Here is a 21,844-nt window from a genome sequence, read left to right as displayed (position 1 = left end):
CCTGCCCCTTGTATCTACTCTGAATCCTTAATTTAAAACTGCCATGGCCTGGGGTCAGAAGCAGTGGTTTGTGTGTTGCTGAGGGTACCATTCTGGAGAAATTTTTAGCACTGGAACCTTGTAGACGTCAATGCTTTCTGTTTAGAGGAGATAAGACTTTTCACTGTCTACTTCCAAAGTTATCGTTCCATACGTACTTTTTATCATCCATTTAGAGACCTTGAACATCTTTGTCAAAGGTAAATGCTGGAAGAGGCAAAATTAACCTTTGGTTTTGTGGTTTTAAGAAAAACAGATGTTGAGGTCAAAGGTTAGCCTGGAAGAGGCAAAAATCAACCCTTTGTTTTGTGGTTTTAGAGAAAACCTAGAATGTATTTGTGAGGGTTAAGCCTGGAAGAGGCAAAGTTAACCTTTTGTGTTGGGATTCTTAGAAACTTATAACGCCTTCGCCAATGGTTAAACTTAAGGCAAAGTTAACTTTTGTTTTGTGTTTTAGAAAAACTAGAATGTATTTGTGAAGGTTAAGCCTGGAAGAGGCAAAGTTAACCTTTTGTGTTATGATTTTTAGAAACTTTGTGACATAATGGATAGGCTAGTGTATGAGAACTAGCTCCATATCTTCTACCTTATTGAAGTTAAACATTCATAATGTGAGCAAAAGTTGCAACTTCATTTAGTGTTAAGTCAATTTGTCGCTCCAGAATAGGATTGATGTGTCACAGTAGAAGTACAATTCAGTTTTTGCCTGATCGCTACCTTTGTACGTATACAGAATTGTGTTTGAAACAGTAAAGCCCTTAATCCGCTACTAGTAGTGGGTAGTCTTTTCTGAACTGAAAAAGAGCAATTCTTTCGGCTCTTTTGTTTAAATCCCGGGGTTTTAATATTTTGGGGAGCGTGAAGGTACAAATTTTGTATAGGAGCGTAACCTTTATATTGTAAAAGGTATTCATTTTAAGCGACTGTCGTTTGATAGGGCTTTTGGACCCAGGCACAGGGGTCCCTCATACTGCTGCATTTCATGCTGGCTGATCGAAGCGGTTTTTCTCCGCAAGGCTACTCTTTGCTGCATATGTATGAAGAGCCTTGCTCCCTGAATGGAATCCAACTTCTGGTGGTAGTAAAATCCACAAGGATTCCAGATCAGGTGAGAAGTTTTGGGTTTTGTATAAGTAACCTTTAGCTCGAGTGGCTGAGCGGAATTTTGTCTAGCTGCACTAACCCACCATCCTTTTCTTAATGTGGGAATCAGCTAATTTAACAGTAGGTAAGATTCATCTCAAATAATATAAATTTTCATAATAAAATTTATTATTCGGATGCTTACTTACTGTTAAAGTAGACCACCCAGCCTCCCCACAACTTAGTGGGCTGTCAAGGAGAATTCTGACGAGCTAAAACATTCGAAACACACCTGGTGGAGAACAGGTAAACTAGACAATCATCCGGGCAGCCATTATATTTTTTGTTTTGATTGCCGACTCGCCTAATCGGCGGGGAGATATAGCTAATTTAACAGTAGGTAAGTATCCAAATAATAAATGTTATTATGAAAATTTATATTATCTTGACACTTGAGTTGAGGGGAAGTTATCAATGCCTAGTCCAAGTGCCTACTATTATCCCAAAATAGCTGAAGGTGTGGTTGAAGGCATATTGACGCAGACTCAATATGCAGTAATAAGCCACAAATAATTCTAGACCACTGGAGACCTGATCCGAATGTCTAGATGAAACCAAGTTGTATCTTGGTAGAGATTTTAAGTTCTTGGCATTATTACACTTATAACATTTAAAGCTACTTATTATCCCTTGCCCGTACGGGTGACAAAGGCAACCCTTGTCACTTTGTTTCAGAACTTCAGTAATAAATGAACATTGTAAGTGGTAAATATAATTGCCAGTGGGATATTGATATGCTAATTTATGGAATAAACTAAATGCTGAGACTTTAGTTTCACTGTCCTAACCTTCATTTAACCACTAGTGTCACCGGTCTAGTTGGTCTTCATGGAAGGTCAAGCTTTGGAATAAGGTACCTATTACAAAGCCATATTACAGCCCTCTTGTTAAGTCGAATGGAATGGTGGGCCTAACCAAAGTAGGCAATTATTGTAGAGAAGTTTTTTCCGCTGGGTTTCTTTTTCGTTGGGTTTCAACATACTTTGCATAATTCAAGACTAAAGTCCTTTCAAGATGACTACATACTAACTGATCTATGCATAGAGGTTCTGCAGCAACAAAAATTGTTACTTACCACCCGTCATTAAACTTGCATGATGGCACAAAATTGTACTGTTTCTCCCATCGCCTGTTGGTTCCTGGACTTCCTGTAGTCTTCCCTCAGGCTCTGGCATACTTGACCTTCAACTAGTATCGTTGATATTAACAGGAATATTAGAATTAAAACGTTTGGCCTGTGACAGGGCAGTTAAATGTGTGCAAATGTATGTATAAAGCTAAAACTGTCATAACACCTTAAACTCGTTTGTGTAGTAGTGGGTCAGGAATATCCTCTCTCTCTCTCTCTCTCTCGTCTCTCTCTCCTCCTCTCTCTCTCTCTCTCTCTCTCTCGTTTGACGATAGTTCTGTATTTCATGTATTTCAAAGTTAAAAACTCTCACTACATGAAGGAACTTATGCTTCTAGAATCTAAATAAATTTTTAAGGAACAATTCTACAGTAATTAAAAGCTGAAAATGGCCCGTTTTAAGGTTAACCAAATAAAGCAGTGATCAGGAATCCTAGAAAACCATTTTTTTTACAGCAAATACATTTCTATTCATTTTGAAGTTAGTATTTATATATATCTTTTATATAGAAATCCTTTAGAAACTAGAAACGTTCATTATTTTATATAATTAAAAACAATAAAACAATAGTCTTATTTTAAAAAATTCCTAGTGGACGACACATAGCAGACAGATTTTTTTGAGGTAAACGAGTATAAAGTATAAATAGGACAGGGATTAATTTTTATATAATATTTAATATGTATTAGATTAAAAGATTTAAGCTTTAACTTCTTATGTAACAAAAAGGTTTGAGTTATGTGATTTGTAAAAACTGCCATTGCCTATTTTCATACATATTTAATCAAGGATTTCCGTAATTTCCACTAATCACCCTTGATAGGTAATGAGTCTTCATGATTTCCATAATCTATCTTGTATATCAAGCGGAAAAATATTTTATGAATGAGACCTACTTTAAATCATAGATGATATTCTGTATAGTTACAAGATGCTGCTAGTTAGTTAAACATCATTCTTTGAGGTCAGTCTTTTAAATAAATGGTGTAATAGCCTGGACACTTTGATATGCTTAGAGATGTGGGTTCATATATTTACATTGAGTACTACTTTATCTCCAATATGACGAATTCAGTGCTAAATATTTTAGTCCAGTTTCCCATTCAATGACGTCTTGGAAAAATTGTAGAAGAAGACTCGACAAAATCTCCCAAGAATATTTTAACATTTTTAATGTTATATTTTTACGAATACTGAATTCTACAGGAATTAATTAAGGGCAGTAGATCGTAAGTTGATAGACTTCTTAGATATGATTTAGTGTTTTTCTTTCTTTGAACTTTCTGCCAAGTTTCCAAGACTCTTTGTTTGGCCAAACTCTGGATTCAGGAAAAACACCTTTGAGATTTCCTGCTTTCATTGCAAAATCTCCTGTGACCTCTCCTTACCTCTCCTTACCTCACCTCCCATTACCTCACCTCCCGTGACCTCACCCTGCCTCTCCTCAACTTACCTCACTCCTGTGACCTCACCTCCCATTACCTCTCCTCACCTTACATTGCCATCAACACTGGCACGCTCAGTCCATAGAAAACTTCAAGAATAAAGACACAGGATCAGCATCCTACGAGCACTTAGGAAACTTGTTTATGCCCACTGACCACATCCTCCTAAAAGCCAGTCAGATAGTCCTAGTCTGAATGACTTAATCAACATTATTCAGTCACCAAGATCAACCCAACCAATTATTCCATCTCTGATCAATAAAACACCAGAATAAATTCATGTAGAAGAATTCAACTCTTTTTACCTGTTGTTCTATAGAAACTTTATGACTGAGATTGCAATGAAACATCTCTAACCTGCGACTTACAAGTAAACTGCTGAAGAAAATACCTACTACATATCTCAAGGAGCCAGTTTTCATAACTGGTATCATTCTCCAGTTTTGGTTGTCACATTTTGCATTTCTCACAAGCAACTCTCTTGGTCACACCTACTCAAGCTGTAGACATTCAAATAGATGGACATCTATGTTACTAATGATGATGGCATTATTGGTAATGACATCACATATTACTACATTCTTCCTAAAAATAATATTAAAACTTAATTATTTAATTTAATTATTTAATAACTGACCAGTAATACTACTGTTATCATAATTTATATTTATATCTTGATTGTACTTTGCATAGTTACCAGGTTATGGTGGACACAACTGGAGTCACCACTTTACATCAACCAAGAAAGATTCTGTTCTTTGTTATAAACAGAGTCCAGGGATTGAATCCGAAACGTTCTGGCCTAAAAACAAAAGCCCAGCTGTCTTCTGGGTTTCTATGAGAGCACCAACATCATTTTATTATCATTAATAGGGCTTAATATTTCCAGACCTCTGAGACTCAAGTAGACTCTTCTCAGGCTGGTTCTCAGGGATTAATCCTGAGAAAAAAGTAAATAAATAAACAAATAAATAAAAAAAAATAAAATAAAAAAAATTTATATAAATAAAAAAAATTTAGACTTTATTAGAGAAACCTGTCTTATTTAAAAATTTATGATGTTATTAATTGAAAAATCTTTGCTTTCAGCAAGAGTACTTTTCATTTTTGAATTCCGAAGATAAATAGATCTTTGCTGGGTCCAATTTGGGCATCAACAAGCAAATGCTGTACTGTCATGGGTGTTTGACATCTGTTACACTTTAATGGGTCAGCATGTGGTGTTGACATTAAGTGACCATGCTAGAATTTTGTGTGTCCTATACGGAGCCTTGCTAGGATTACCTCTCTTGATCTTTCCACCTGTGAGGATGACCTCCATGCAAAAAACTTCAGTTTTTATGTTTTTAAGTTTATTTGTTGTTGGCACTGAGGCCATTCTCTTTTCCAATCCTGGTAAATCAATGGTTTAACAGGTGCTATCCAGTCTGACATGGGGGCATGTGTAATTGTTGGAGGGATAGTGCAAGCTGATTTGGCAGCTGAGTCTGCATTTTCATTTCCTTTATTCACACGTTTGCTGGAATCCAACATATTTCCATTGATAATCCTATTTTGGAGGAGTTGATGAATTTTTATTTGTATTTCCTGCACTATTTGGTTTACTGTTTTATACTGTCTTATAGCATCTATATCACTACGTGAGTCACTGAAAATAACAGAGACACTTGCTTTTGCCTCAGATATCATATCAAGAGCCATCTGTACGGCTGTGACTTCAGTAGTAAATACTGATGATATTAAAGGTAGGCTTTTTTTTATTAACATATTTTTCGAATATGCAGATGCTCCTACTCCAACATTATTTTTGGAGCCGTCTGTATATACCATAAATTTGTCGCCTTTCTTCTAATGTGCTCCAAAGCAGTTTCTTGGTGGTACATTTGCCTTTTGGAGTAGGTAAGACGGGGAGGTACAATTCTTTATTCGATTTAGAATCCACGGTGGTGGCAATTCTATTATTGTGGTATGAAAAATTGGATCCATGTTATGCAAGTTCATTATGTATCTAGCTCTTTTTGGGAAAGAGCTAGACATTAACTGCTGTTACTGGATTACAGTTTTGGAAGCAGTCAGCTGCAGGAGACGATCTTGCTTGCATTGAAAGACCTCTTCATATTGTTATCCAAATTGTTTCTGATGCTAACATAGCTTGAGGTTACTGATTCAGATATTAAACAGACCCAAAACCTTTACATTATAGGTATGGAAAATAATGAAGTAGTACACTGTAAATAAATAATTATGTATGTCTGTTTACATAATACTGGAGAGAATAATAATTTCAGAATAGTATATTTCAGTTATATCACCCCAAAATGCTGACATGCCAAGTAATTTACACAAAAACATTTTCACTTTCATGTTGCATACTCTATTTACATAAGTATATATCTCTGATTCCATTATAAAAATCTAAATGAAACAATTACCTTACCATGTTAATTTTATTGACATTTTAATATAAATAAGAAAAAATGACCCTACCTAGTTTATTTCATTAGTAAACTTTAATATAAATAAAAAAACTGCAGAACATTTACATTAAACATCTCTTAAAATGGTATTCATTGTATTAAGCAACCTATGAAATACATGAAAATATTATAAACAATGAAAAATACTACTAGATGTTACTACAAATACATAAAAATTCACTGAAAAAAAAACATTCTCCACAGTCGAGACACTTTCTTTGAAGTATTTAGAAAAAAAACAATTATGCCTTGAATTGGCTTCTCATTCAGAATTTATGAGAGAGCACGTCAAAATAAAATTTACCAATGACACAAGAAATGAACTGTCTTAATAGGGAGCAAAAACTGGATCACGGTGAAGTCAGAGAAGTTGGACAACTAAGCAGGAAGAAGCCAAGCGAATTTATTAAAGTATGTACAGAAAGTGTTGCACACTAGGTCTTGGAAGGGATCATAACCAGAGACCTTAGAACCCATGAGAGGCCAAACCTTGGGGAGCTAAGAAGAGTTTCAACTCGGTTGAAACTAGTGAATGACAACATGCAAAAGGCAGCAGCATCAGAAGTGTGACATTGGGAAAGGGATTTAAAGAGAGACACGGAGGTTGAATCAGGACATACAAAGGACAATGGAAGAGGAGTCTGCCTTCGAGTTCTGGCGGACAACAGATAGGGGAGATGACAGGCATTTCTTGAAGGAGAAGGGAGGCTAAAAAATAGGTGAAATGTGCTACGAAGAGGAGTTGGAAGGAATGGAATCAGAACCTCAAAAGCAGATGTAAGAGTGGGTGTATTCAGGAGAAAAAGTGGATGAGGAATTATGCAAATCACATATAAAGGATAAAAATGGAGAAATAAATGATGATACAGGTGATACTAAAATGTCCGAAGGACTATTTCGAAAATATTCTGAATGAAGAGAATGAAAACAAAGTAGAGGATGCTGGCAGGACAGATGAAGCAATAGTGAAGAGGTGAAATGGGTCTTTGGAGGATAGAAAGTGTAAAAGCCACCACTGTTATGAATAACAAGCAATATTCTGGCTGACGTAAATATATGCAAACCTGACACTGGAAGGTACAGGACCTGAAGTGTGAGAACAGAGCTTCATAACTTTAATACCCTTATTGTTCCAAACCAAGCTGCAACCTTATTATGGAAAAGCAGACTGCTACAAGTCCAAGGGCTCCAACTGAGAAAGTAGCCCAATTCGACCAAAAGAGAAATAGAGAAGTTTAAGAGCAATGAAATAAGACTCATGATAATTAGGAATTAAATAGTCATAAATAAGCTTTATTTTAAGGCTTGTAACCACGAAGTTACAAATATCATCTACAGAATTACTGCATAAAGTGGACAGCGGCAACTTTTTGGAAACATAACTTTAATGCTTTTGATATTAGATTATTTAAAGCTAGATTCAGTCAAAATAATATAGATAAAATTTATCGTATACCAAAAGTTCTAACCATTCAACAAGAGAGGCTGTCTTGACGATGAGGCAATTACGAACAGGAAAACTGCCATGAAAAGTGGAGGAGGAGGAGGAGGAGACTATACCAAATACTCGGGAATCTTGAGAATCCACATGGCATAGTATCAAGTCACAAACATTTGGAAGGGTAGTACTGCAAAGGCAGAGGAAACTATACACAGTGTGAAAAGTAGACTCAGAGGAAGAAGTTGGAGATAAATATTCAAAAGATAAAAGAGGACTGAAAAGAAGCAAAGGTTAAAGTAATAGTTGGTATTAGAAGATACCTTAAATAACAAAATATATATGGAATAAGATCCTTTCAATACTTCAAATGCATAATGAGACCAAAAATTAAAAGGAAAAATACAGAAAACATTTCCAGGGGCTAAAAAAAAAACAATAAAACTTTAATTTTAAGAAATCAGATCGGCACAACCAGTCCTTTACTTAGGTAATATAATGTGGTTGGCTCTTAATCTGAAAGTTATTGCACAATATAGTATACATGTACAGTTATGATCAACCTGAACCACAATACCCATTCGAACATTTTCTCTTGTTTCAAAAAAGGCACTTTGTACACTCACATTTCCTCCTATACAACACCACATATAACTGTACTAATGATAATAATAATGAATAATAATAATAATAATAAACTATTTCAGCATAAACCACTTACAATGATAATTAGGAATACAAATAAATAAAAAATTATATATATATACACTCACACACAGACATATTTATAATATATATATATATATATATATATACATATATATATATATATATATATATATATAGATATATATATATATATGAACTAAACTTTTGAATACTTACTCACTTAACCAAAACAATACTTAGGAAAGTAATTTAAACAGCCTTAACATACAGATTAATATAATTATTAACACCTTACAATTAACAACAAACACGCTGAAGGTGGCAAGCCAAATAGTACATTCGTATGTTAGACCGCTTTATAGTTAAATGGAATTCCTGTCGACGAAAGGAACCTCATCCAAAACGTAGACGAAGCGAGAAAGTCCTATTTCAGTGAATATGTTTAGTTCGTAACCACTCTGTCCTATAAATTATGAGCAATATCACTATTATGACATGGAAACAGTAAGTCAAATTAAATTTCCCAGAATTACTCAAAATTAAGCTGCATAAATTTTTACAGGGCTTCGCAAAAAATAAAATTGACTAAAGCCATAAACTTCATAACAATGCAACCTTTAACGCAAATAACCTGGAAATTTTAAATGAATAAATTGACTCAAAAGGACCAAGAATAGTTATTTAATAATTAAGGGTTTAGCAAGACCTTTACTTAAATATAAATGAAAGTACTGGCAATAACAAGGAATCGAACTAAAACCCGCTTCCTTCAGTTGAACCCCATACCTGTTATTGTCCAGAGAGGCATATAAGTGGAAGTGACGACGACGTTCACCACAAGAGTAAGTTGCAGATAAAGGAGCCAATTATACGACACATCAAGCTAGGACTCCACTTGGGCTCAATCACACACAACGATGCTGAATACATCAAAGTAAACCCTTGGTCATAACTCGAGGACGAGGACTTCAGAACTGCATACGTTTCGACGTGGCACATGGTTGTGGCAAACCAATCGAAGAAGCTATCCAGTGGTCCAGTGAGGGTTTTACAACATCCACATATTGTTTATATTCCTCACTGTATAATTAACGATGAATAAACGCATCTGCGAAAAACACTTGAACATGAAGATTAGTAATTTCACAGGAGGCTTAGAGGAATGGAGGAGGAGTTGCTGCCATACTGCGGACGGAGTGAAGTCTCTGCTTCTGTCTTTCAGTACATAACCATGTCGGCTTGTATAGTTATAACAAGGTAATAAGGGAACCAATGGAAGAGGGTAAAAAATGAAAACAAGCTAATTCAATACCAACTTAAAACTTACTCCCTTTGAGTCAAAATATGTGGTTAATACAAACAAAATGGAAAGTTACGAATTATATTCGTAATTTTCTGGACAATATATATATATATATATATATATATATATATATATATATATATATATATATATAATTAATGCGTGGTAATACTGTAACTAAACACAAAATCAAGTCACCTTTAGAAAACCTCAATACAACATTGAGGGTATTTAAATCATTAAAACAATTGAATCAATCAAAAAATGCAACACAAAATCATTCTATATAAGTTTACAATTAAATATCTGCACAGCATACAGTGTACATAATAACTGCAAGTATACTTACCCACATACATCATCATTGCAAAATATAAACATTCTTCTTTGAGGGAAGATATAACTTGATTGCTATATGTAGGCTTCCTCACATCTGCTCTTCAAAGATTCTGCCGAAATCAGATGTGTCTCACAAAACATTTCGCCAAAGCAGGCAATGAGGATAAGACGCGAATAATATATAATATTTTTCAAAGAAAAGGGATTAAGGAAACTATCTGGAACTGACACCTTCCTGCCTCATGATCAACAATTGTAAGCCTAAAAAGTTGGTTTGGCACAGTCTACACAACACAACTTGATATAAGAATACTCAGAGAATATTTCTCTTGCCAATACAAATTAGGTCCATATTTCTGTCATGCAGGGTTTATACACCATGCAACCATTTAAAGGCAAATAAGTAAATTATAAATAAATGTGAGTTTCATAAGCATTTGCTTTACCACAGAAACTACACTTGTATGATGCACTCCGACAGAACCATATAATTAAGTGAATGCTATTGTGAAATAACTAAAACTTGACCTGCATCATAAAGGGGATAAAGAAACAAAACTCCTTGGAGAAGAAATACTCTTAAATATGACCATCGATCTTGATAAAAAAAAAAAAAAAAGATAACGAGACCAACATTGTGCAAATGATCTCACCACCTAAAATTCTGGAATATCTCTGCTTACCCTAAAAGAGTGGCTAAGATTCCAAAGGTTCTCCTGTCAGGCTGAATACTGTCTACTCATGCTGAAGTTATTATTTGAGACCTCAGCCTCTTATGATTACAAAAGCGTAAACTTTGGCATCATTCTTAAAAATAAACAAAAACTTTGGCTTGTTCAACACTCTCTATTTAGAAGACTGTAATCAGAATCTCAACACTCCTGAGGGACAAATGTGGAATGGAATAGTATAAAGTTTAGGCCACAGGCCAAGAGCTTGGATCTATGACGGGGTCATTCAGGGATGAGAAGGAAATTGAGAGCAAAAAGGTTTTGAAGGTGTAACAGTAGGGAAGCCTCACAGTTACACTGTGAAACAATTCTTAGGAAGGGTGGAAAGCAAGTTCCAAGAAAGATAATATGAACGGAGGTACTACAATAAAAGGAATCAAAGGGATGCTGCAAAGAACCTTAAGTAATGCCTACAGTGCAACATGTGAGGTGCACTGACAGTACTAACCCCCTACAGGGCTCAGAGACAAAAAAGAAATGTCTGGAATAGAACAATGAATGAGGAGGAATGATGAAATTAGATATAGTCTTCAGATGATAAAAACTGGAAAAGCTCCTCCATGACTATCAGGAATAGTAAAGCGTCATTTCTAAAACCAATTTCAGAATGGTGTTGGAAGCTAATCATCGAATATATGATAAAAAAAAATATTCAGGACAAGATCAGACAACAGTGGGAGAAGAATAATATATACCACAACAATAAAAGAAGTATGAAAATGGCATGAAGGAATAAAATCATTAATTAAGACATGTTGTGAAAGTACTGGAGACATTGCAATAAAAAAGGTCTGCAACAACTGTCAAAATCAACAGTTGTCATTTGCAGTTTCATGCCAGGGAAACCCATAACAGAGGCAGCAGTCTCTGTACTAAACAAGCTACAGGAGAAGTCCTATGCAAAAAAAAGGAGGTTATCTCATCTACAAGGGAATTAAAATGGCATTTGACACAGTATCAAAACAAGAAAGTAAGCACAAAATCTTACAGGAAAGAAGGTAATATTCCAAATAAATGCAAAAAGGGAGACTCCAGTAATAAGGAACAGAAGAATAGATAAGAGAATCGAAAACCAAAGTGAATCCAAGCTGCTGGTGACAGGAGGAAAGGAAGCAAAGCCAAGGAACAGGAATGTGTCTATGCAGATGCAACAGAAGAGGAAAAGATATAAAACAACACTACGAATAGAATGGAACAGATGGAAAAAAAAGGAAAACCTGCGATGCACGTAAAGGGCAGCATATACTATTCAACATGACAGGCAAAGAAGGACACTTGCAAAGAATGCAGAGCAGATTTGGGAGAGACATAACTAAAAAATGCTCAGGTTCACTGACTGGAGTAAGCTGGGAAGATCAGATCATATAAGAACTGAAAATAGGCAGAGATGACCAAAAATGTTTGTGTTTCAAACAGGAAAGAAGTTAGTCAGAAAAGTTGCAGATATGGAAGGAAAGGTAACAATATAAAAAAAAACTATGATACTGGGGCATAGATGACAGCAAAAATTCTCGGTGAAAGTGCACAAGACACTGCAAAATAATTTCACAACTACTGCAAACAAAAAACACCAACAAGAATACTGATAATGATGATGATCATGAGTGAAAGGTAAGCACACTGAGGCAAATGTTTGGGAATGTAGCTATGTCAAGTGCAGCAGAACAACTACATAAGGCTTAAAGTCCTGCCTTCAAGAAATACTACTTACATTTCATCATCTCCAGCACCCACTTTCTACTTCCGTCAACAATAAACCAAGAAACACAAAACCTAAACAAATTTCATCTTAACTTGTAGTTAAAAAGAAAAGTTAAATAAAGAAGACAGAATTAATACAATTTTTTGCTCCACCATGAAACTTTTACCTCATGAAATAGTCAACTTATTCCTTTCCATAACGAAATCATTAAGGTCCAACAAGAGAGTCAGGTATTTAAACAAGATGGCAGTACTGTACATCTAGCTGCTCTCAGGAACTAAAGTATAAATAGATAAAGTACTATATGAAATCAAAACAAATATTTTGATATAAAACCCTATAGCAGACTAACCAGAACACACAGGTAGAGTGAGTTAACGGACTGATGTCCATTAAGAGGTTATAAAGCCAAGTCCAAAATGAGGCATAGAGTATTAATTCATTCACAAAACAGAAGACCGCAAGATGAAAGGTCCACATTCTGGAAGTGAATGGGATGAAGCACAGAACCAGTTGGTTGCCACTAAAGTTCATGAATTCTACAGCCTCTCATCTTTCTGCCTATTATGATTTGTTATCATAAAACTAAAAATAAAATCACACAACAGAGTTTCACTCACGAGTAACTTTATTAGGTAATTACACAAACTATTTTCCAATACTGACCCAGTTCCTTTCTTCAATGAGTGGACCAGAATGTCTCTCAATTTGTCCAGTCACATAAACGAACTGATCAAATCCTGTGCCATTCAGACTCCGCATTTTTCAATACATATTCAACCCACAATTCAAAAAGCTTGATAAAACTAAACACAAACTTGAGAAATAAATTTTGATTAAATTTTTTACTGGTTTCCAGCTGGTGCCAGAAGATTTATCCTAATGTTAAGACTCCAGGTTTGTTCTGTGTATGAAAAATGACAACTTAATTCATACCAAAAGGATGGACAGTCTAATATATTCCATACATGCAAAGTTAATGTTCTTTTCCTACCACAAGAAAAAGGACAAGAAGCGTAACAGAAATGTTGTAAACAAATCCCAGACCTCAAGACACAACTATAACATAAAAAAAAAAAAAAAAACTTGATAAATACAGAACAATTTTCCTGTATATTGACAAGAAAAGCCTGACTTCTGAGTGGAGGTCAAGAACTGGATGTGCATTCAATCAAAATACTCTGAGGAGTTGCTGAAAGGAAGATCTGTGGAAGAGTGGCTACTTTGCTCTGGACAAACTGACTTCATATTGAAGGTGACGGTCACTGACTAAACAGCAGCCTTCAATTCTACTCACCAAAGATTAATCCTTGTAAAAATGAATCATTTCATAAATAAAAAACTAAAATACCAAGGGCTCTTCTGGGACAATGAAAAGCAGCTCAGATATGAAATAACTTTAAAGGGGAACTTCTTATTGCATTTTAGCTGTTCGTTATGTAGCATTATTTTATTTAAGTATCCTTGGTGAAAAATAGTTTTGAAAGGGACGTTTTCTTACTTTTTACAACCAATTTTCTACTGCGCCATGGGCGCCGCCATTTGTGTGGCTCATCTGTCATGCATGACGTCATTTCGTGGTCGGCTCAGACAGGCAGAACTATTCCAAGGGCACAGCACCTCCAGATAATATCCTTTTTGTTTTGTATTTCGCAGCTGAAAATATATGATTGGAATGGTAAATAAAGAAGTAGCCTGAAGTAGGCCTAGTTTGGCATATACAGCCCTAAATTCTAAAATCCCATAAATTAAACTAGTTAAAAAGGACTAAGTGAGGGCCTTCATCAGTTCATGGACACATACACACATGTTTAGAAAACTGCCGTTCACCCCATCACACCACACACATGGCGATTGACAAGAATAAATTTCAATTCAAATGCTTATGAGTGGAGGCACCAGTGTAGATAGCGGTAGATAGCCGCTCTATCTTCGTCGGTACCGTGGTCTGTCCAGAGGGAAATTAAGTTCCTAAAACATATATGGATTTCATAGCCATATATAATAACCTGTTCCTAACGTCATCTTTTAAATCTGTTGGCAAGAAATGGTCCGAACAGACAATGGTTTGCGTCATAGGTTGAAATGTTTTGATGTTGATATCCTAATGTGACCAGAGTCCCGCTTTTTTTAAAGTTAGCAAAAGTCCCACCCCTTTTTTTTTACTTTTGTGAATTTCGTCCCACTTTTGTAATGTTTTGCATTTCACTAGCTGGTAACTCCTGTCGTCTTCTCCGACTGCTACGATACCCAATGAAGTGAATTAAAAGAATATTATAGACTGTAAAGTGTATAAAGCTCGCCCTTTGCAGCTGCTGATGTCGACAGAATAAAAGGCCGAGAAAGTCACCGAAGGTACGATGCTAGTATGTGTGTGTATATATATATGTACTGTATATATAATATATATATATATATATATATATATATATATATAGATATATATTATATATATATATAATATATATATATCAACCCAGTTCGTCTGTAAATAAATCACTACGGGCTGCTCTTGAGCATGAGCTCGTGCTGGCATAAAGCCAGCTTAATCTTAAACAACAACAACATAAATAAATCATCAGTACCCCAGCTACCTGTCTTAATATCTGGTCCTCACACTGTCCCTAACTAGTCGTCGAAGAAAATTCGCGACAGTACTTATCATCATTTATCTTAAAACTTTAATTAAATAAATTATCTATATTTTTTATTATTTCTCCAATGATTACATCTAAATTTTCCCTTTTCATCAATTAGGTTTGAATCAAAACATCAAATTCAACATAAACCACGAACGAGAAGTCCTGAGGAGACGACGCCCAAAACGTTAAACAAACCGCCATAACCTGAATTCATATTTGCCTTAATAATTACCATTAAATTATCCAGTTCATTAGTAAATTATCTAAATTTCCTTTTTAGTTTTTATTCCCAACGATTGCTTACAATTGTCCACCAATTAACTTAGAATGAATGAAAACAAGCGAAACCACTTCAAAACCAGAATCACAAACATAAACACTGTCAAATAAAAGACGCCCAAAATGTCAACAAACTGACGCCATTGACTGCCTCAGTAGCTTAGCTGCCTAACTTCTGTTCAAACGTCTTTTATCTTCTATAATAGTTGCCGTCTTAATCATCGAGACAATTCATGGTAGATCTAGTGTACCTATCCGCGGCGGCCCAGAGTATGGCAGTTGCAGTTTTTCTATGCAGTTTTACCTCCTGAGCAAGAATTTGAAGTAATATTTATTCGGACGACTCTATATTACCTTTGAACTCTATCCTACGGTAAAGGGGGATTCCCATTGGGAACCGGGGTTTTGGGTGGGACCAAAAACCCCAACTCTATTCCTACGGTAAGGGGGACCCCCCAGTGGGACCGGGTTTTCCGGGGTTTTGGGTGGGGAGAAACCAATTGGGGGGAGATTTTGCCGTGTTATTGTGGTATTTCCCACATTTATCACTTTTAAAAACACGAAATACAGGCGGAAATAAGAAATAACAAAACTAGCTATAGTGGAGCCGTTCCACATCCATATTTGTCTACTACCACTACTACCACAACAATGAATACTACTACGCATGCGCTAATGCTACTGCGCATGCGCTAACTGTAAGGGAGCTTTTGGCCTAAACTCGGACTTCTTCTTAGTGAGGAAAGTGAAATGGGGGTTTTACGGGAGGGATATATGTATTTAGCCAAACACGTTACAGTATGACCCCTACATTGCTACCGGACTGAGTGAAGGATTGGGTGGTAACAGGGTTCCCAGATTTGGCAGTTTCTCGCCAAATTTGGCTTTTTTTCCTAATTTGGTGGGAAAAAGGGTAAAAATTCACTTGGCTGGTTAGTGGTATTTTGGCTGGTTTTCAACACTTTCTATTTGAGCTAAACACTGATCCCACGTTGAGGAATCTCTCCCCAGATTGGGAATTTTTGAAGGTTTTCAGGAAAATCTGGGGAATTTGAATAGGTTTTCAGTAAAAACTTGGTAACATTTAAGCAAAATATGTAGATGGAATTAAAATAAAAATCACACACACACCAGATGACCACAAAACAGGCTGCCGGATTCTCAGGGAACGAGCCTCATTTCAAAATTTCAATTCATTCTCGTTTTTTTTCCTGCATTCTTATATTAGTTTATATTATCTAACTAAAACTATGATGCCGCTATACAAGCATATATATGATAAAAAATATGCATTATAAAGATAGATATTAACGCACATATATTTGCCGGTTATTTGGGTTGGTTTGGATTAACATTACCATTTGGCGGATTTTGGACTGGTTTCATGGTAGACTTTGGCTGGTTGGTAGTGGTGTCATCTGGGAACCCCGGCTGGTAAACCATACGTTGAGTTACATAAAAGCATTAGCTATTTTGTTTATTAAACATATTATGTGAATTCTAGTGTTTAGTTCCTTTTCATTTTTCCATAGTATTTGTATAATAACTGTTTTGAAATATCCCCACCTAATCATTTCACCATATATAACTTGAAATATTATGTTATAATTGAGGACAGACACCTAAAAATGCCTACGTGTTTTTATACAGAACTCAGTTTTAGGACGTTTCGATACCTACCTACCTACCTACCTGTTACGTGAAATTGCACATTGCGTTGCATATTACATACACACTCCCTATATCATTTATACACAAGTCAATCCCTCCCCCTTTCCAGTATTCACGACTGGCTCTTTACGTTACACCATTTACAATGCATTTCTCACCGATACCAATACCTATATTAAAGTTTGCCATTATTATTATAAAACCTACATTTCAATATATAATTTTTAAATATATAGTTTGCCATTATTCTTATAAAACCTACATTTCAATATATTCCATTATACACTTTTACAGACATTACAATTTACACCTCCCTTCCAGTTTCCTTACTATTACGCAGTTATGTATGGTTACCTTTTTACATTTTACACACTTCCACACCCATCAAAGTTAGGTTTTTGAATGTCATTTTACTACTGGGGCCAAATCCCATCCCCGGTTAGGCAACATACCCTTAGGTTTAGTTTGTATATGTTGGTTTACCTACTAGTTTTACTTCCTTGAAGGGGGTTACCCGTTAGGCTAGGTTGGTTAGTTCTTCAAGGGTGGATACCGGGGGGGGGGGGGGTTACATTCCCTACTTGGTTACCTACTAGGTTAGGTTTGGTTAGGTTACATTCCTTACTAGGTTAGGTTAGGCCTTTAAGGGGGGTACAGGGGGTGAAGCCCCCATGGTCAGGCAATATTCCCTACTAGGTTAGGTTAGGTTAGGTTGGTTAGGTTACATTCCTTACTAGGTTACGTTAGGCCTTTAAGGGGGGGTACAGGGGGCGAAACCCACCTGGTCAGGTCAGGCATTCCCTACTATGTTAGGTGTTTAGGTTAAGGTTAGGTTACAGGTTCCTTACTCAAGGTTAGTTAGGCTTAGTATTTCCCTACTAGGTTAGGTTAGGTTACGTTCCTTACTAGGTTAGGTTAGGCCTTTAAGGGGGGGTAGGGGGGGCGGGGGGGAAGCCCCCCTTGGTCAAAGGCAATGGGTGCCCTATTCCCTATAGGTTAGGTTAGGTTAGGTGGGTTAGGTTACATTCTTATAGGTTAGGTAGGCCCTTTAATGGGGGGGTACGGGGGGGCGGTAAGCCCCCCTGGTCAGCAATTATTTCCCTACATAGGTTAGGTTAGGTTATTGGTTACATTCCTTACTAGGTTAGGTTAGGCCTTTAAGGGGGGGTACGGGGGGGCGAAGCCCCCTGGTCAGGCAAATATTCCCTACTAGGTTAGGTTAGGTTAGGTGGTTAGGTTACATTTCCCTTACCTATAGGTTAGGTTAGGCCTTTAAGGGGGGGTACGGGGGGGTACGGGGGGGCGGGGGCGAAGCCCACCTGGTCAGGCAATATTCCCTACTAGGTTAGGTTGGTTAGGTTACATTCCTTACTAGTTATGTTAGGCCTAGTATTTCCTACTAGGTTAGGTTAGGTTACGTTCCTTACTAGGTTACGGTTAGGCCTTTAAGGGGGGGGTAACGGGGGGGGGAACGCCCCCAAGCCCCCCTGGTCAGGCAATGTTCCCTACTATGGTTAGGTTGGTTAGGTTTACATTCCTACTTAGGTTAGGTTAGGCCTTTAAGGGGGGGTACGGGGGGCGAAGCCCCCCTGGTCAGGCAATATTCCCTACTAGGTTAGGTTTGGTTAGGTTACATTCCTTACTAGGTTACGTTAGGCCTAGTATTTCCCTACTAGGTTAGGTTAGGTTACGTTCCTTACTAGGTTAGGTTAGGCCTTTAAGGGGGGTTACAAGGGGGCGAAGCCCCCTGGTCAACGCAATGTTCCCTACTAGGTTAGGTTAGGTTTAGGTTACATTCCTTACTAGGTTAGGTTAGGCCCTTTAAGGGGGGTAACACGGGGGGGCGAAGCCCCCCCTGGTCAGGCAATATTCCCTACTAGGTTAGGTTAGGTTAGGTTACATTCCTTACTAGGTTAGGTTAGGTTAGGTTGGTTATGGTTACATTCCTTACTAGGTTAGGTTAGGCCTTTAGGGGGGGGTACGGGGGGGCGAAGCCCCTGGTCAGGTAATGTTCCCTACCTAGGTTAGGTTGGTTAGGTTACATTCCTTACTAGGTTAGGTTTAGGCCTTTAAGGTGGGGGGGTAGGGGGGTACGGGGGGGGCGAAGCCCAGCCCCCTGGTCAGGCAATATTCCCTACTAGGTTAGGTTAGGTTAGGTTGGTTAGGTTACTTCCTTACTAGGTTACGTTAGGCCTAGTATTTTTTTCCTACTAGGTTAGGTTAGGTTACGTTCCTTACTAGGTTAGGTTAGGCCTTTAAGGGGGGGTACGGGGGGGGCGAAGCCCCCCTGGTCAGGCAATGTTCCCTACTAGGTTAGGTTTGGTTAGGTTACATTCCTTACTAGGTTAGGTTAGGCCTTTAAGGGGGGGTACGATGGGGGCGAAGCCCCTTGGTCAGCCAATATTCCCTTCCCTTCTAGGTTAGGTTGAGGTTAGGTTGGTTAGGTTACATTCCTTACTAGGTTAGGTTAGGCCCTTTCCTTTAAGGGGGGGGTACGGGGGGGCGAAGCCCACCTGGTCAGGCAATATTCCCTACTAGGTTTAGGTTGGTTAGGTTACATTCCTTACTAGGTTATGTTAGGCCTAGTATTTCCCTACTAGGTTAGGTTAGGTTTACGTTCCTTACTAGGTTAGGTTAGGCCTTTAAGGGGGGGTAACGGGGGGCGAAGCCCCCCTGGTCAGGCAATGTTCCCTACTAGGTTAGGTTGGTTAGGTTACATTCCTTACTAGGTTAGGTTAGGCCTTTAAGGGGGGGTACGGGGGGGCGAAGCCCCCCTGGTCAGGCAATATTCCCTACTAGGTTAGGTTGGTTAGGTTACATTCCTTACTAGGTTACGTTAGGCCTAATATTTCCCTACTAGGTTAGGTTAGGTTACGTTCCTTACTAGGTTAGGTTAGGCCTTTAAGGGGGGGTACGGGGGGGCGAAGCCCCCCTGGTCACGCAATGTTCCCTACTAGGTTAGGTTAGGTTAGGTTACATTCCTTACTAGGTTAGGTTAGGCCTTTAAGGGGGGGTACGGGGGGGTACGGGGGGGCGAAGCCCCCTGGTCCGGCAGGCAATATTCCCTACTAGGTTATGGTTAGGTTAGGTTACATTCCTTACGAGTTAGGTTAGGTTAGGTGGTTAGGTTACATTCCTTACTAGGTTAGGTTAGGCCTTTAAGGGGTTGGGGGGGTAGGGGGGGGCGAAGCCCCCCTGGTCAGGTAATGTTCCCTACTAGGTTAGGTTGGTTAGGTTACATTCCTTACTAGGTTAGGTTAGGCCTTTAAGGGGGGGTACGGGGGGGGGCGAAGCCCACCTGGTCAGGCAATATTCCCTACTAGGTTAGGTTAGGTTAGGTTGGTTAGGTTACATTCCTTACTAGGTTACGTTAGGCCTAGTATTTCCCTACTAGGTTAGGTTAGGTTACGTTCCTTACTAGGTTAGGTTAGGCCTTTAAGGGGGGGGTACGGGGGGGCGAAGCCCCCCTGGTCAGGCAATGTTCCCTACTAGGTTAGGTTGGTTAGGTTACATTCCTTACTAGGTTAGGTTAGGCCTTTAAGGGGGGGTACGTGGGGGCGAAGCCCCCCTGGTCAGGCAATATTCCCTTCTAGGTTAGGTTAGGTTAGGTTGGTTAGGTTACATTCCTTACTAGGTTACGTTAGGCCTAGTATTTCCCTACTAGGTTAGGTTTATGTACGGTTCCTTACTAGGTTAGGTTAGGCCTTTAAGGGGGGTACGGGGGGCGAAGCCCCCCTGGTCAGGCAATATTCCCTACTAGGTTAGGTTAGGTTACATTCCTTACTAGGTTAGGTTAGGCCTTTAAGGGGGGGTACGGGGGGGCGAAGCCCCCCTGGTCAGGCAATATTCCCTACTAGGTTAGGTTAGGTTAGGTTGGTTAGGTTACATTCCTTACTAGGTTACGTTAGGCCTAGTATTTCCCCTTTCCCTACTAGGTTAGGTTAGGTTAGGCCTTTAAGGGGGGGTACGGGGGGCGAAGCCCCCTGGTCAGGCAATATTCCCTACTAGGTTAGGTTACATTCCTTACTAGGTTAAGTTAGGCCTTTGGAAAAAAAAAAAAAATTTAAGGGTGGGGGGGTACTGGGGGCAAAGCCCCCCTGGTCAGGCAACATTGCCTACTAGGTTAAGTTCCCTACTAGGTAAGGTTACATCCCCTGCTAGGTTAGGTTATGTTAGGTTGGTTTGGTTCTTTAAGGGGGTTACAGCAGGCCCAACCACCCCTGGTCAGGCAACATCCCCTACAAGTTTAATTAGTTTGTTATATGCTAACCTATGTTTATTTGGTCTTTTGTATTTATTAACTTAAAACAACTATAGGCCCCAGCCCCCCCCCCCCCTATTACACATTTACCACCCAGGACTTAAATCCCACCCCCTCCTGGGCCCGTTATATATGTATTGTATTATTTCATATTTTGAACCCATCCCACATTTACATTTAGTTTCCTTAACTACCCCATTTACTTTATTACCCTTAACATTGCCAACTTATCTTGTTAAGTGCTTGTTCATTTACCTCAGCCCCACCCTGCCTCAACCAATAGCATCAAAGCATTTTTACTACTCCACCACCTCTCCTACCCTGTTTTCTACGGTCTGGCCTCCTGCCACCTCCTAACTGTAGAACTCCAACATTGTTGAATCTGCCGCCATGACATCCACTGCTGCATCTACTTCACGCTCGCCCCAGCCCCCTCACCAGGAACTCTTTGCCAACTTCATGTAACAATTGTTACTGAGTTACAAAGATTTTTCTGCCTTTTACTCAGGTAATTATGATCGACTAATCGGTTTTTGCCAGGACCACGGCCTCCTGAGAAAGCAGGTCTTTTGCCC

General features: G+C 38.3%; 1 protein-coding gene across 1 annotated transcript in view; it reads right to left on the bottom strand.

The window, feature by feature from the left end:
- LOC135204517 (uncharacterized) overlaps positions 1–21,844 on the bottom strand; it is a 624,442-nt gene that overhangs the window by 24,973 nt on the left and 577,625 nt on the right. The window contains exon 6 of the mRNA XM_064234685.1: positions 7,704–7,862. Coding sequence (XP_064090755.1) covers positions 7,704–7,862 — 159 coding nt within the window. The remainder of the gene's footprint in view (positions 1–7,703; positions 7,863–21,844) is intronic.

Source organism: Macrobrachium nipponense, chromosome 47 (genome assembly GCF_015104395.2).
Source record: "Macrobrachium nipponense isolate FS-2020 chromosome 47, ASM1510439v2, whole genome shotgun sequence".
Lineage (NCBI taxonomy): Eukaryota > Metazoa > Arthropoda > Malacostraca > Decapoda > Palaemonidae > Macrobrachium > Macrobrachium nipponense.
This window is presented reverse-complemented; position numbering and strand designations above follow the sequence as displayed.